The following is a 12682-nucleotide window of genomic DNA, read 5'->3' on the forward strand; positions in this document are numbered from 1 at the left end:
TATTTTTTGGGGTATTAATTTGAAATGATAACGCAAAAAACGACGTAAGATATTATATCTGGATGATTATGTGATGTATTTCATTAAGTAGGGCATATAACCAGTAATTGGCTAACTTACGATTTTTTTCTAATTTAATAATTATTTATAAAACTTAACTTAACTTTTTTGTTGTACTGTATTGGGAGATTTAAGTTATAAAGCAGCAGTTGGCCCGGTACATTACCCCGTCAGGACTCTGAGCGCCGCTGTTGACTGTTGTTGTAATTAAATGTCATGATCCTCCCCATATGCATTTGCTGTGCAGAAGACGGTCATTTTCTACTGCAGGGATTCACTGTAGCTTCATGCGCGGTTGACAATTATTATCTTCTAACGTTTTAAACGGATTACAGCTATTTTTTGTCTGGATATATTTCACATGGCTTCGTTCAGGAGACTCGTTCACGGAGCGCAGTGGCTCGCTCTGTTTCTTTGTCTGTTTGCGCTGAAGTCCGTGTCTGGACAGGCGCGTTACTCCATTCCAGAAGAGCAGCCGGAGGGGTCTTTTGTTGGAAATATTGCGAGGGATTTGGGAATAGATGTTAAAAGAATGGTCTCAGGAAACGCTCGAATTGTGACAAAAGGAAGCCGACAATATGTTGATTTAAATCGAGACAGAGGCATCCTTGTTGTCAAAGAGCGAATCGACAGAGAGGAGCTGTGTGAGAAAACAACGCCCTGCAGCTTCAGTTTTGAGATGATTCTGGAGAATCCAATCCAGCTGTATCGTGTCACTGTGGAGGTAACAGATGTAAATGACAATACTCCAGCTTTTATGAAAGAAGAAATCGTTTTAAAAATGGTTGAAACTGCCGCACCAGGGACTCGTTATTCGCTGGAGACAGCTGATGATCCTGATGTGGGTGTTAATGATATTCAAAAATACATGCTAAAACCATCTGATCATTTTAAACTCGAAATGCAGACACAGTCAGATGGGAGTCAGACAGTGGAGATGGTTTTGGAAACTCCGTTAGATCGAGAGAAAAATGAGGAGCATAGTCTGATCTTGGTCGCTTCAGATGGAGGCGCGCCTCAGAGATCAGGAACAGCGCGTATTCACATCACTGTATTAGACGCGAACGACAATGCACCAGTCTGTAGTAAACAAGTGTATAAAGCTGAGGTTCAAGAAAACTCTGCAATAGGAACTGTGGTCACCACCGTCAGTGCAAATGACGCAGATAAAGGAGTCAATGGTGAAGTTACGTATTCTTTTGCTCGCGTCTCTAAAGACGCAAAGCAGTTGTTTGACATAAATGCCAAAACAGGAGAAATTACGGTTACAGGTAAATTAGACTATGAAAAATTAAAGTCCCATCAGTTAAACGTACGGGCAAGTGATCACGGAGGCTATTCAGATACGTGCAAAGTTATTATCGAAATAATTGACGTGAATGATAACTCTCCTGTTATTCAGCTCATGTCATTTTCCAGCACAATCTCTGAAAATGCACCTCTGGGCACAACTTTAGCTGTAATTAATGTCCATGATGACGACTCAGAGAGAAATGGTGTAGTTGAATGTTCTATAAGTTCTGATTTGCCTTTTAAAATTGAGTCTTCATTATCTGGTTACTATACAATAGTAACAGAAGAAGAATTAGACAGAGAAAGTGTCTCAGAATATAATATTACTCTAACAGTGACTGACCAAGGCTCACCACCGCTTTCAAACCAGAAAATAATTCAAGTCATAGTTTCTGACATCAATGATAACTTCCCAAAGTTTGATGAGTCAGAATATATTAGGACAATACCTGAGAATAACTCTCCTGGATTTTCTATATTTACTGCTCATGCAACTGATGCAGACTGGGGTCAAAATGCTCGGATCTCATACTTCCTGGAAGAAATGGACATTAATGGTGCGTCTCTATCTTCTTTTGTCTCAGTAAATGCAGAAAGTGGCCTTATTTCTGCAGCAACATCTTTTGACTATGAACAAATAAAAACGTTTGGATTTAACATTACAGCTCGTGATGCTGGCTCTCCTCCTCTGAGCTCAGTGGTCTCAGTTAGGATCCTGGTCCAGGACCAGAACGACAACGCCCCTCAGGTGCTGTACCCAGTCCAGACTGGGGGCTCTCTGGTGGCTGAGATGGTGCCTCGTTCAGTAGATGTGGGCTATCTGGTCACTAAAGTGGTGGCTGTGGATGTGGACTCTGGACAGAATGCCTGGCTCTCCTATAAACTGCAGAAAGCCGCAGACAGGGCGCTGTTTGAAGTGGGCTCACAGAATGGAGAAATAAGAACTATCCGCCAAGTGACTGATAAAGATGCAGTCAAACAGAGACTGTCTGTTATAGTGGAGGACAACGGGCAGCCCTCTCGTTCAGCTACAGTCATTGTTAACGTGGCGGTGGCGGACAGCTTTCCTGAAGTTCTGTCTGAGTTCACTGACTTTACGCACGACAAGGAGTACAATGACAACCTGACTTTTTACTTAGTGCTGGCTCTGGCTGTAGTCTCCTTTCTGTTCATCACGTGTGTAGTGGTCATTATATCAGTGAAAATCTACAGATGGAGACAGTCTCGCATCCTGTATCACTCCAATCTGCCAGTGATCCCCTATTATCCTCCACGTTACTCAGACACTCTGGGCTCAGGGACTCTCCCACACGTGTACAATTACGACACGTGCAGGACCACAGACTCCAGAAAGAGTGACATTAAATACATGCAGCCAATAAGTCAAAGTTTGGTCAGTGTTGATGACGTCGGGACCGAGTCTACGCAGAATGGACTCCAGAGATCCACAACATCGACTCTGGTGAGGCATTTTTTAACTGTAATATTTGCTTGGCCATATCGGATTTCAAAAATATTTGTTAATTATTTTCAATTGCATTCAAGCCAATTAATTGTGCTCTATAGTTTATATTATCATTATTTTTACTTTCTGTGTGCAGCACTAGCATCACCAAACATTTCAAATCCAGTAAGGGTAGTCCCTCATAGCTGAGAATAAGATATGGTTGCGACAAAAAGTTAATGATTTCAAACCATCCTTATTTGTTAAACAGCGTAAATGATTGTCGACTATTGCTTTTAAAATAGAATGGCTTTTTTTAAAAATCTATGGTTTTTGGGGTTTATTTTTACAAGCTGTTGTAAATTTGAGATACAATAGTTTTCCTATTTAATTTAATATTTAAGTTTGAAAATGGGTTTCTCTAATGTATACGCCATTCTTTGTTACGTGGCCAATTCATTTGCTTTTTTAACTGCCAAATCTTTTAATAATGCCCTTTTAAACAGTATATATTGTTGTGTCGTTTTGCTTGCAATTTACTGTGAAACTGTGATAAAATGTGAATATATGATTATATTTCTGTGATGTATTTTATCTGCATAATAGTGATATATTATCTGCATCATTAGTCTAAGAGAAGAACGGGTGTGTGACAAACTGGATTTGTGAAGGGGTCGTAAAGATGGCCAAAGGATGTTTACCCTAGGGGGGGTGATAACCCAGACGAGTCTGGGTAATGTTTACCCAAGGCTTTATCTCTACGGAAAAATACCAAGTGCCTTGATGTGAGGCTGACCAATGAGAAATGTGACCCGCCTATTCCAGAATATCTAATAAAACCAACCAGCATGGGAAAAAACGGTGTGAGACGCGGGGGTGAGACGCAGGAGGGTCAGCCAGGCTCCTTACAACGGCCTGGCTGACACAGTCCCCGCGTTTTCTCCCATGCATGCCACACAAATGTCTGATGTTTCTGTGTCGTTTCATATTCTAAGTTGAATTGTGTTCTCTATGTGTTAAGGAATAGCATCGGGTGTATGTCTAATTCCACGACATTTTCTGGTCCTATCGAGCCGGACGACAAGCAGCCCCTTCGCGGAGATTGACAGGTGAATCGGTGAAGTCTGTGCACAGCTAAAAGGAAGTCCACTTTTCCCGTGGCCGCCCATCGCACCTCAGTCTCCGCGAGGAGAGCGCGTCGTTTCGAAGCAGCAGGAGAACACAGGCGACAAAGAAGGTCAGACAAAACATTGTGTGTGAAAAAGAGTTAGCCATAAAACGTTTTTATGCATTAGTTTGATATTTACTGGAAAAATATTGTATGCTTTTATGCGCAGTTAGGTATTACTGAGGAAATACCCAGTTTCATATTACTGAGGAAATATTTTAGGCAGTTAGGTATTACTGAGGAAATACCCAGTTTCATATTACTGAGGAAATATTTTAGGCAGTTAGGTATTACTGAGGAAATACCCAGTTTCATATTACTGAGGAAATACGCAGTTTAGGTATTACTGAGGAAATACCCAGTTTAATATTACTGAGGAAATATGTGTGAATGTAAGCGCTGTGCACGAGCGAAGTAAGTAAGAGAGAAGTGTGAATGTGTGAATGAGGATTAATAAGTGATTCACTAACGAGTGTGAGAATCACAATTAATCATACAAGGGTCACAAGGCGTTATTCTGAGAGATCTAAAATTTGCAGTCACGGGTGAATCTTTAAACACCTAGCATTATCTCCGGTGGAAAATCAATAAGAAATTCTACTAGAAGCTTGAGATATGACGTGACTGTAAAGCAAGTAGCATTTCTCTCAGACGACCGAGACCAAATAATGCCAAAATTATCACCCCAAACTGTAAAAAGACAAAGGAAAAGTCATAAGAGGATTTTGGAGGGAGACTTCCAGTATGCTCAGATGACGTGGCAGAGAGGGGGAGATAAGGGGGGTCAACAAGACAGGAGAAGGGAAAGCAGTTCAGAGGACGCTCTGAACTGATGAAATAAGTAAAGCTAAACTCAGCTGGTTTTAAATTTTAGTTAATGAGAGCTCTGTAGAACAAATTTAAGGGTTTTGTTTGATTGACAACAATCAATTATAAAGATTTCATTAAATTTGATAAGAGATGAAGATGAATTCAGATTTTTATAGATGGACAATATTTTTTGGGGAATGTGATCACAGACAGGACACTTCCTGTCCCCGACATAGAAGACAAAAGTTGTGTTTTTACGGTATTGTGTTTTTTGTGTGCACCAAACAAAGCCACGTTTTGTTTTGTTTTATTTTTGGACTTGACAAAATTATCTTTTGGACTTATTATGTAACCATAATGCATGACTAGATGAAAGTACAGGACGAAAAGACAGAAGTGTTTTTAAATTTAGGATCAAATACAGGCACAGGCCTGGGAAGTGATAATATGGGTAAATGAGTGACTACTGATGTTTTTGGACATAGGAGTAGAATGGGTAGTAAGTAAAGTGATAGTAAAAGTTATATCAGTAACTTATTTATTTGTATTATCATGAGGAAACCTCGTATTGCGATGTAGACGTAAGTGAGGGAATAAGTTAAATAGTGACGTCCGATGTCCTCCTTGGAAAGACATGAATGGGTCATTAACTAAAGACAACAGGACACCAAGTCATAAAGATAGTCAGAGATAAGGGGCTATTGACTGGCAAATAATCTGGAGGACTCAGGATGGAGCAGATGTTGTTATCTTTACGGATCACAGGGACACCAAGAGGTTACACCTCAGGGGGGGTTGACGTGATGGGTAATAGGAAAAGTTAAAATTAACAGGGAAAGAATTTGACATTCTAAAGTAAATACCTGAAGGATTGTTGAGATTCAATCAAGAATTGAATAGATTTAAATTAGACAATATCATCTAAATTTAGACGTTATAGAAGTTATGAAAACCAGTGATAACAGGACTTAAACATTATAGGACTCAGGACGGAGACAAGAGATGGTTAGACTGATAAAATGATGTGCCTTATGTACAAGGGGAAGGTTTAGGATCATTTTGATTGTTATACACATATAGACTTGCTAGAACAAACTAATACACAATGTTTGTAAAGCACCACATGAGCAGGTGTGAGAGATTGAGTTTGAAACTCACCTGAAGCACATATAGAAGATTAGCACATATTACATTAGATGGGTGACATTATTCAGGCCACACGCACAGAGGAGATGTGAAATTTGATGTTAAAAATTCTAAGTTGTGAACTGACCCTTATGGCCAGCTCAACGGGGGAATTATTGAGATAATTAGTATTGTTTGATGTATTTGACACATACACACACACATACATACATACGCACCAAACATTTATAGTTTGAAACATTTTAGAGTTTGAAACATTTGGAGTTTGAAACTTTTAGAGTTTGAAACATTTGGAGTTTGAAACATTTGGAGTTTGAAACAAATGGTGGTAAAACAGATTTACAAGTTACAGGTTTGGCAGTGTAAGATTACACACATAGACTGATTGGACACACAGGGTGGGGGCCCAGTGCCGTGGAAGGGGGGGCTCAGCCAGGGATGTGACCACTGACCTGTGAAAGGTCAAGAGGTGACATTGCGGAGTGGAAGACAGACGCAATTCCATCTCTTCCTTGATTACATACTGGATTAGTGAACGTTGTAAACTATCTGGATTATTTAATTTTGTTTAAATGTAGTAGTTTGAGAAATGGGAATTCAATATCTCAAAAAGGAGGGATTTACGTGTAAACAAATATTCCGAATCAATAATTACTAAAAAAAAAATTGTAAACAAGAAAACTGTTTGAAATACACTGAATTGTCGAAAAGACTTTGTTTATCACCACAGCAGAACGTGTTGGAGATGTGGTGTTTACAAAGACGGAGCCAAGTGGACAGCCAGTGGACGGAGCCACATCGTGTCGTCCTCACACCGACCATTGGAGGGACGAGAACATGGGTGCTCTCATGGGAAAGTGAGAGAAATGTCTGGACAACACAGCGGCAGATCCATAACATCGCAGACGCAGGACTTCGTTTGTATGAGTTTTGTCCAGAGTCTACGGTAGAGTACGATACTCTGCTACAATGGACGAGAGCCAGAGGCTACGGTGCGCAGAGTACCATACTCTGTGGAAAAAGAATCAACAGTTATCATCATCACAAGTGATGACAATAATATGGGTGCTGAACACCTGTATTATGCACGGGACAATCGCGACAATCGGGACAATCGGGACAATCAGGACAATCGATCAACATACACAACTGTGTATACCGGTTAATGGAATATAGAGGGAAGAAAATAAGTGATCAACTTGAAAGGTTATGAAATGCTTGATGTGTAATGTATAATGTACAATGTATAATTGACATGACAGAAGCTGAAGAAACACAATGGCATATTATACAGCCACAGTTGTTTGCACTAACTAAGAGAGTTCTTTTTTATCTGCTACAACATAACTACATGTAATGTTAATGAGATTATGAATTGAGATGGGAAATGTACCAGTTCATATGTGTCATAGGTGTGAGCAAAGCGAGCAGCGGGAGGAGGTCTCTTAAGAAACCAAGAGAGGACGTATGGTGATGGGGGGACACTTGTGGGACGTTGTGCCTATGTATCCCTTTTGTGGCCAGCCATGGTCATAACAAAGACCAGCATCACCCAGAACCATACCGCAGGGTCAAGGTCGAGAGGTTAGTGGACAATCTGGTCCCAGTAGCACCTGATACTACGTATTTGATTCTATTGGGGTGTCCAGAGGTCCCTGACGAGTCAAACTGACTGACCACAGAGCAGCGGGTTTAAGGGCTTTCCGCTTGTACTTCTATATTTCCCATCACACCGCACAAATTATAGACAAGATAAATTGTCTGTTTGTCAAATTACAGAGATTGACCAATCTGACTCAAAATTTAGGACAGTAATGCAGTAGACATGTTGTGGGCCGAGAGAAAAGAAATGTGTTCAATGTTGAGAACCGTGCATAAACTTTTTGAGTGTAAAAGTGTCATTTTAACACCAATATGAAAGACATGTTGAAAACTGAAAAGAATGATATGTTTGGCATATGAGACAGTAGACTAATGCTTTGATAAACAGGAGGGAAATGTGATAAAATGTGAATATATGATTATATTTCTGTGATGTATTTTATCTGCATAATAGTGATATATTATCTGCATCATTAGTCTAAGAGAAGAACGGGTGTGTGACAAACTGGATTTGTGAAGGGGTCGTAAAGATGGCCAAAGGATGTTTACCCTAGGGGGGGTGATAACCCAGACGAGTCTGGGTAATGTTTACCCAAGGCTTTATCTCTACGGAAAAATACCAAGTGCCTTGATGTGAGGCTGACCAATGAGAAATGTGACCCGCCTATTCCAGAATATCTAATAAAACCAACCAGCATGGGAAAAAACGGTGTGAGACGCGGGGGTGAGACGCAGGAGGGTCAGCCAGGCTCCTTACAACGGCCTGGCTGACACAGTCCCCGCGTTTTCTCCCATGCATGCCACACAAATGTCTGATGTTTCTGTGTCGTTTAATATTCTAAGTTGAATTGTGTTCTCTATGTGTTAAGGAATAGCATCGGGTGTATGTCTAATTCCATGACAGAAACACACACGCACGCACGCACGCTCACACACACACACACACACACACACACACACACACACACAATGCCTCTCCTCTTTCAATCCATGTATGAATTCCTTCAAATAAATCTGTGGCCAATACTTTCGGCTTTTGGCCTCATGGCGACGCTGTTGTCCTGTGCGTTGTTGTGCGTGTCCAGTGGATCTGTGTTTTTCCCTCCCATCACTGCGTTTTGTCTCGAGGAGCAAAGCGGATTCTTAACCCGCCTTCATCTCAACCATAGAGATATAGCCAGGCGAGTGTGGATATAAGACATTGAATATGAGCAGATCCGTTGATGAGGGTTGATTTGACTCTATTTTTGATCGCACCATATTTTACCATGGCATTTGAGCTCTTTAAACATGGTAAAACAACAACGGAATTTCCTCTGCCACCAATGAAAGCGATGTCGTCGTGTATTTTCTTGATGTTATTTTTGATTCAAGTCGATGCACAGATCCGCTACTCCATCCCAGAGGAGATGAGGAAGGGCTCTCTTATCGGTAACGTGGCACAGGACTTGGGTTTGGACATAAAAAGGCTTCGTTCAGGTCGAGCTCGTATCGTGACTGGAGAAAATGTTCAGTACGCCGAGCTGAAGACAGACAAAGGGACTCTGGTCGTGAATGAGAGGATAGACAGAGAGCAGCTCTGTGGAGACGTGACGCCCTGCAGCTTCACCTTTGAGATTTTACTGGAAAACCCGATGGAGTTGCACCCCGTGACTATAGAGGTGCTGGATGTAAACGACAACGCGCCCACATTTGAGAGAAAAGACTTGGATTTTGAAATAAGTGAATTAGCCACGATTGGGTCACGCTTTGATTTGGAACCCGCGGGCGATGCTGATGTGGAAGAAAATGGATTACAAAACTATATTTTGAGTCCAAACGAAAATTTCGCGTTAAAACAGCACGTTAATCCAGACGGTACTAAATATAGTGAAATGGTCCTTCAAAATCCCTTAGACAGAGAGAAACAGCCGCGCCTTAATCTAAAACTAGTGGCTGTTGACGGAGGAAATCCGCAAAGATCTGGTACAGTCAATATAGACATAATTGTTTTAGATGTCAATGACAACGCGCCTGTGTTTAATCAGAGTATTTATAAAGCATCAGTGATAGAAAATGTTCCAAAAGGCACACATGTTGTTACAGTAAATGCGAGTGATATTGACACTGGGACAAACGGGAAAGTGACGTACTCCTTTTCTATATCAAAAGCATCAGTAGCTGATTTTTTTGAAGTTAACGAAGAGACTGGTGGTATTTATTTAGCTAAAGAGTTGGATTTTGAAAAAGACAAAAAGTTGGAGTTCAGAGTGGAGGCCAAAGACCAAGGTGGGCTGACAGACACTTGTAAAGTTGAAATAGAGGTTGTTGACGTAAACGACAATGCTCCTGTCATAAACGTGATGTCATTCACTAGTCCCGTGTCAGAGGACTCTCCCGTGGGAACCACCATCGGTATAATTAATGTTAAAGACTTGGATTCAGGTGAGAACGGACAGGTGAGGTGCGCAGTGGAGGGAAGTGCCGCTGTTGAAATTAAATCTAATGTTAGAAACTATTACGCGCTGGTAACTAATGCACCTTTAGACAGAGAGAGTTTATCAGAATTTAACATAACAGTAATCGCCTCAGACTCAGGAAAACCTCCACTCTCAGTGAATAAAGTATTTAACTTAAAGATCTCAGATGTGAATGATAACGCTCCAGTGTTCACACGTGCGCTCTACAGCGCGACATTATCAGAGAATAACTCCCCCGGTTTATCTGTGCTTAGTGTCACTGCCAAAGACCCGGATGAAAACCAGAACGCGCGTGTTTCATATATTCTAGAGCAATGTGACCTTGGTGCGTCTCCTGTATCTGGTTATATATCCGTTAATTCAGAAAATGGAGTTATTAGTGCCGCGCGCTCATTTGATTATGAACAAACCAAAGAGTTTATGTGCGTGATTAAAGCACAGGACGGAGGCTCTCCTCCTCTCAGCAGCAATGTGACTGTGAAAATCCTGGTCCAGGATCAGAACGACAACGCCCCTCAGGTGCTGTACCCAGTCCAGACTGGGGGCTCTCTGGTGGCTGAGATGGTGCCTCGTTCAGCAGATGTGGGTTATCTGGTCACTAAAGTGGTGGCTGTGGATGTGGACTCTGGACAGAATGCCTGGCTCTCCTATAAACTGCAGAAAGCCGCAGACAGGGCGCTGTTTGAAGTGGGCTCACAGAATGGAGAAATAAGAACTATCCGCCAAGTGACTGATAAAGATGCAGTCAAACAGAGACTGTCTGTTATAGTGGAGGACAACGGGCAGCCCTCTCGTTCAGCTACAGTCATTGTTAACGTGGCGGTGGCGGACAGCTTTCCTGAAGTTCTGTCTGAGTTCACTGACTTTACGCACGACAAGGAGTACAATGACAACCTGACTTTTTACTTAGTGCTGGCTCTGGCTGTAGTCTCCTTTCTGTTCATCACGTGTGTAGTGGTCATTATATCAGTGAAAATCTACAGATGGAGACAGTCTCGCATCCTGTATCACTCCAATCTGCCAGTGATCCCATATTATCCTCCACGTTACTCAGACACTCTGGGCACAGGGACTCTCCCACACGTGTACAATTACGACACGTGCAGGACCACAGACTCCAGAAAGAGTGACTGTAGGTTCGGTGGAGCTGGTAGTCAGAACGTGCTGATAATGGATCCCAGTGCAACAGGGACGATGCAGCGGATCCAAAGTGAGAAGAACATCCTGGACGAACCAGACTCTCCTCTAGAGGTTTGCATCTCTTTTATGTTTCTTTCAAAGCAGTGCTGATTTCTTTTTGTTGTGGAGAATGGTCTATTGTCTGTTTTTGTACCTCAGACAGCAGCAGTTCAAGACAATTTGATATTGGCTTACAATACTTGGTTTTTCGCTGTGATATTCCCCAAAAAGTGGAGGAGTAGCAATATATATACAAATATTTATATCATGTTGCCAATCCAGGACATTGGGGCTCTATTTTTGGTCCAATTTTATTTTCTATTGTATTCATAGTCTTTGTGTTTATTTGTTTAGTGCCGTATGCTGCTTTTATGCATAACACTGTACTTATTTGTTTAACTTTGCTACTACTGACCATCTTGTCTTATGCTTTCTCTTAAGTGCAGTCTTGTTTTAGTCTCTGAAGTTATGTTGCATTCAGACTAAACCAATGCCATGTTTATCTCACATGGATGTGTGTTATCAGATACTATCCTTCCAATCATTACTTCTCAATGAAACCCAACAGACTTTTCGTCTAATTTGAAGCACCTTGGCTTTGTACAAGACCAGGAAATATGTTTAAGGCTCATTACAAAATGCGGTTCAAAAATTAAAGTTTAACCTCATTTTTTTAATATTGTAAAAATTCAGCTTCACCCAGGAAGTCAACAAACGTCTGGTATCTGCATTTTTACCTCTTTTGGATTATGTTGATGTCCTTTATATTAATGCAACAGCAACATTTCTCTCAATCTTTAAATAATCATTTGCTCATTATTTGAGACAGGTTTTGTTAGACCCATCAATCAATTTAAATTGTGTGCCAGGCTGAATGTCCCTCTTTCAGTGGTAAAAGGTACAAAATGGCTGTCTGATGTGCAACACCATTGTGTTTGTGCAAGTCTATTAACTGTGTTCACAGTGCATTCTTTCTGTCTTGTTTTAAGACTGAATTGGGAAATGAAACCCTTTTCAAACAGAGCAAAAGCGGTGTGAGCTGGTTTCTGGGCAGCGGTTTTTGATTAATAATAATCAAAACAAATTAAAAAAAAAACACAAAAACAAAACGTTTTGCTAAAGTGTGCATAATGTAATGAGAATTGCAGCAATTCACTTTGAGCAAATGGTCTTTAAAAAGATTTCTTATATTTTTAACCTCGTTAAATAAATGTGAATCAAAAGGTAAAAATACATGTTTTATTTTCTATTCGCTGATGTTGACTTAAACCATTGAGATGTTTAAATATGCTTGATTTTGAAACAACGAAAACAATAATTAAAAATAATAATAACATATTACGGACAAATGTCTAAAACTGCTTCTTTAACACTTGCAGTTTCATACTCTGAACTCACTGGGCCGCTGTTCACCAGCACCACGGAGAGTTATAGTCCAGTATTTATACCAGCTCATCCCCTTCATCACATCACAATAGTCAGCCCAACCGAAACGTACGTGGAGCACTGATATGACCCTCT

The 12682-nt window shown here is 40.9% G+C and overlaps 2 protein-coding genes across 26 annotated transcripts in view; both read left to right on the plus strand.

Annotated features, from left to right (window-relative positions):
* LOC140354591 (protocadherin gamma-A10-like) overlaps positions 1-12682 on the plus strand; it is a 207975-nt gene that overhangs the window by 88911 nt on the left and 106382 nt on the right. For 2 of the 25 annotated variants that reach the window (XM_072439667.1, XM_072439687.1), the window contains exon 1: positions 389-2815. The exons of the other annotated variants lie outside the window; for them this stretch is intronic. In XM_072439667.1, coding sequence (XP_072295768.1) covers positions 422-2815 — 2394 coding nt within the window. In that variant the 5' untranslated portion in view covers positions 389-421. Of the gene's footprint in view, positions 1-388; positions 2816-12682 lie in introns of those variants that run through there. 25 annotated transcript variants of the gene reach the window in all.
* Positions 8680-11272, plus strand: LOC140348057 (protocadherin gamma-A10-like). Its single transcript, XM_072434256.1, has one exon. It carries the CDS (start codon positions 8747-8749, stop codon positions 11270-11272), a length of 2526 nt encoding a protein of 841 aa, XP_072290357.1. The 5' UTR covers positions 8680-8746.

The sequence above is a fragment of the Eucyclogobius newberryi genome, unplaced genomic scaffold, assembly GCF_026437365.1.
Source record: "Eucyclogobius newberryi isolate DKJ021-1_F unplaced genomic scaffold, fEucNew1.0.hap1 SCAF_11, whole genome shotgun sequence".
In the NCBI taxonomy this organism is placed as follows: Eukaryota; Metazoa; Chordata; class Actinopteri; order Gobiiformes; family Gobiidae; genus Eucyclogobius; species Eucyclogobius newberryi.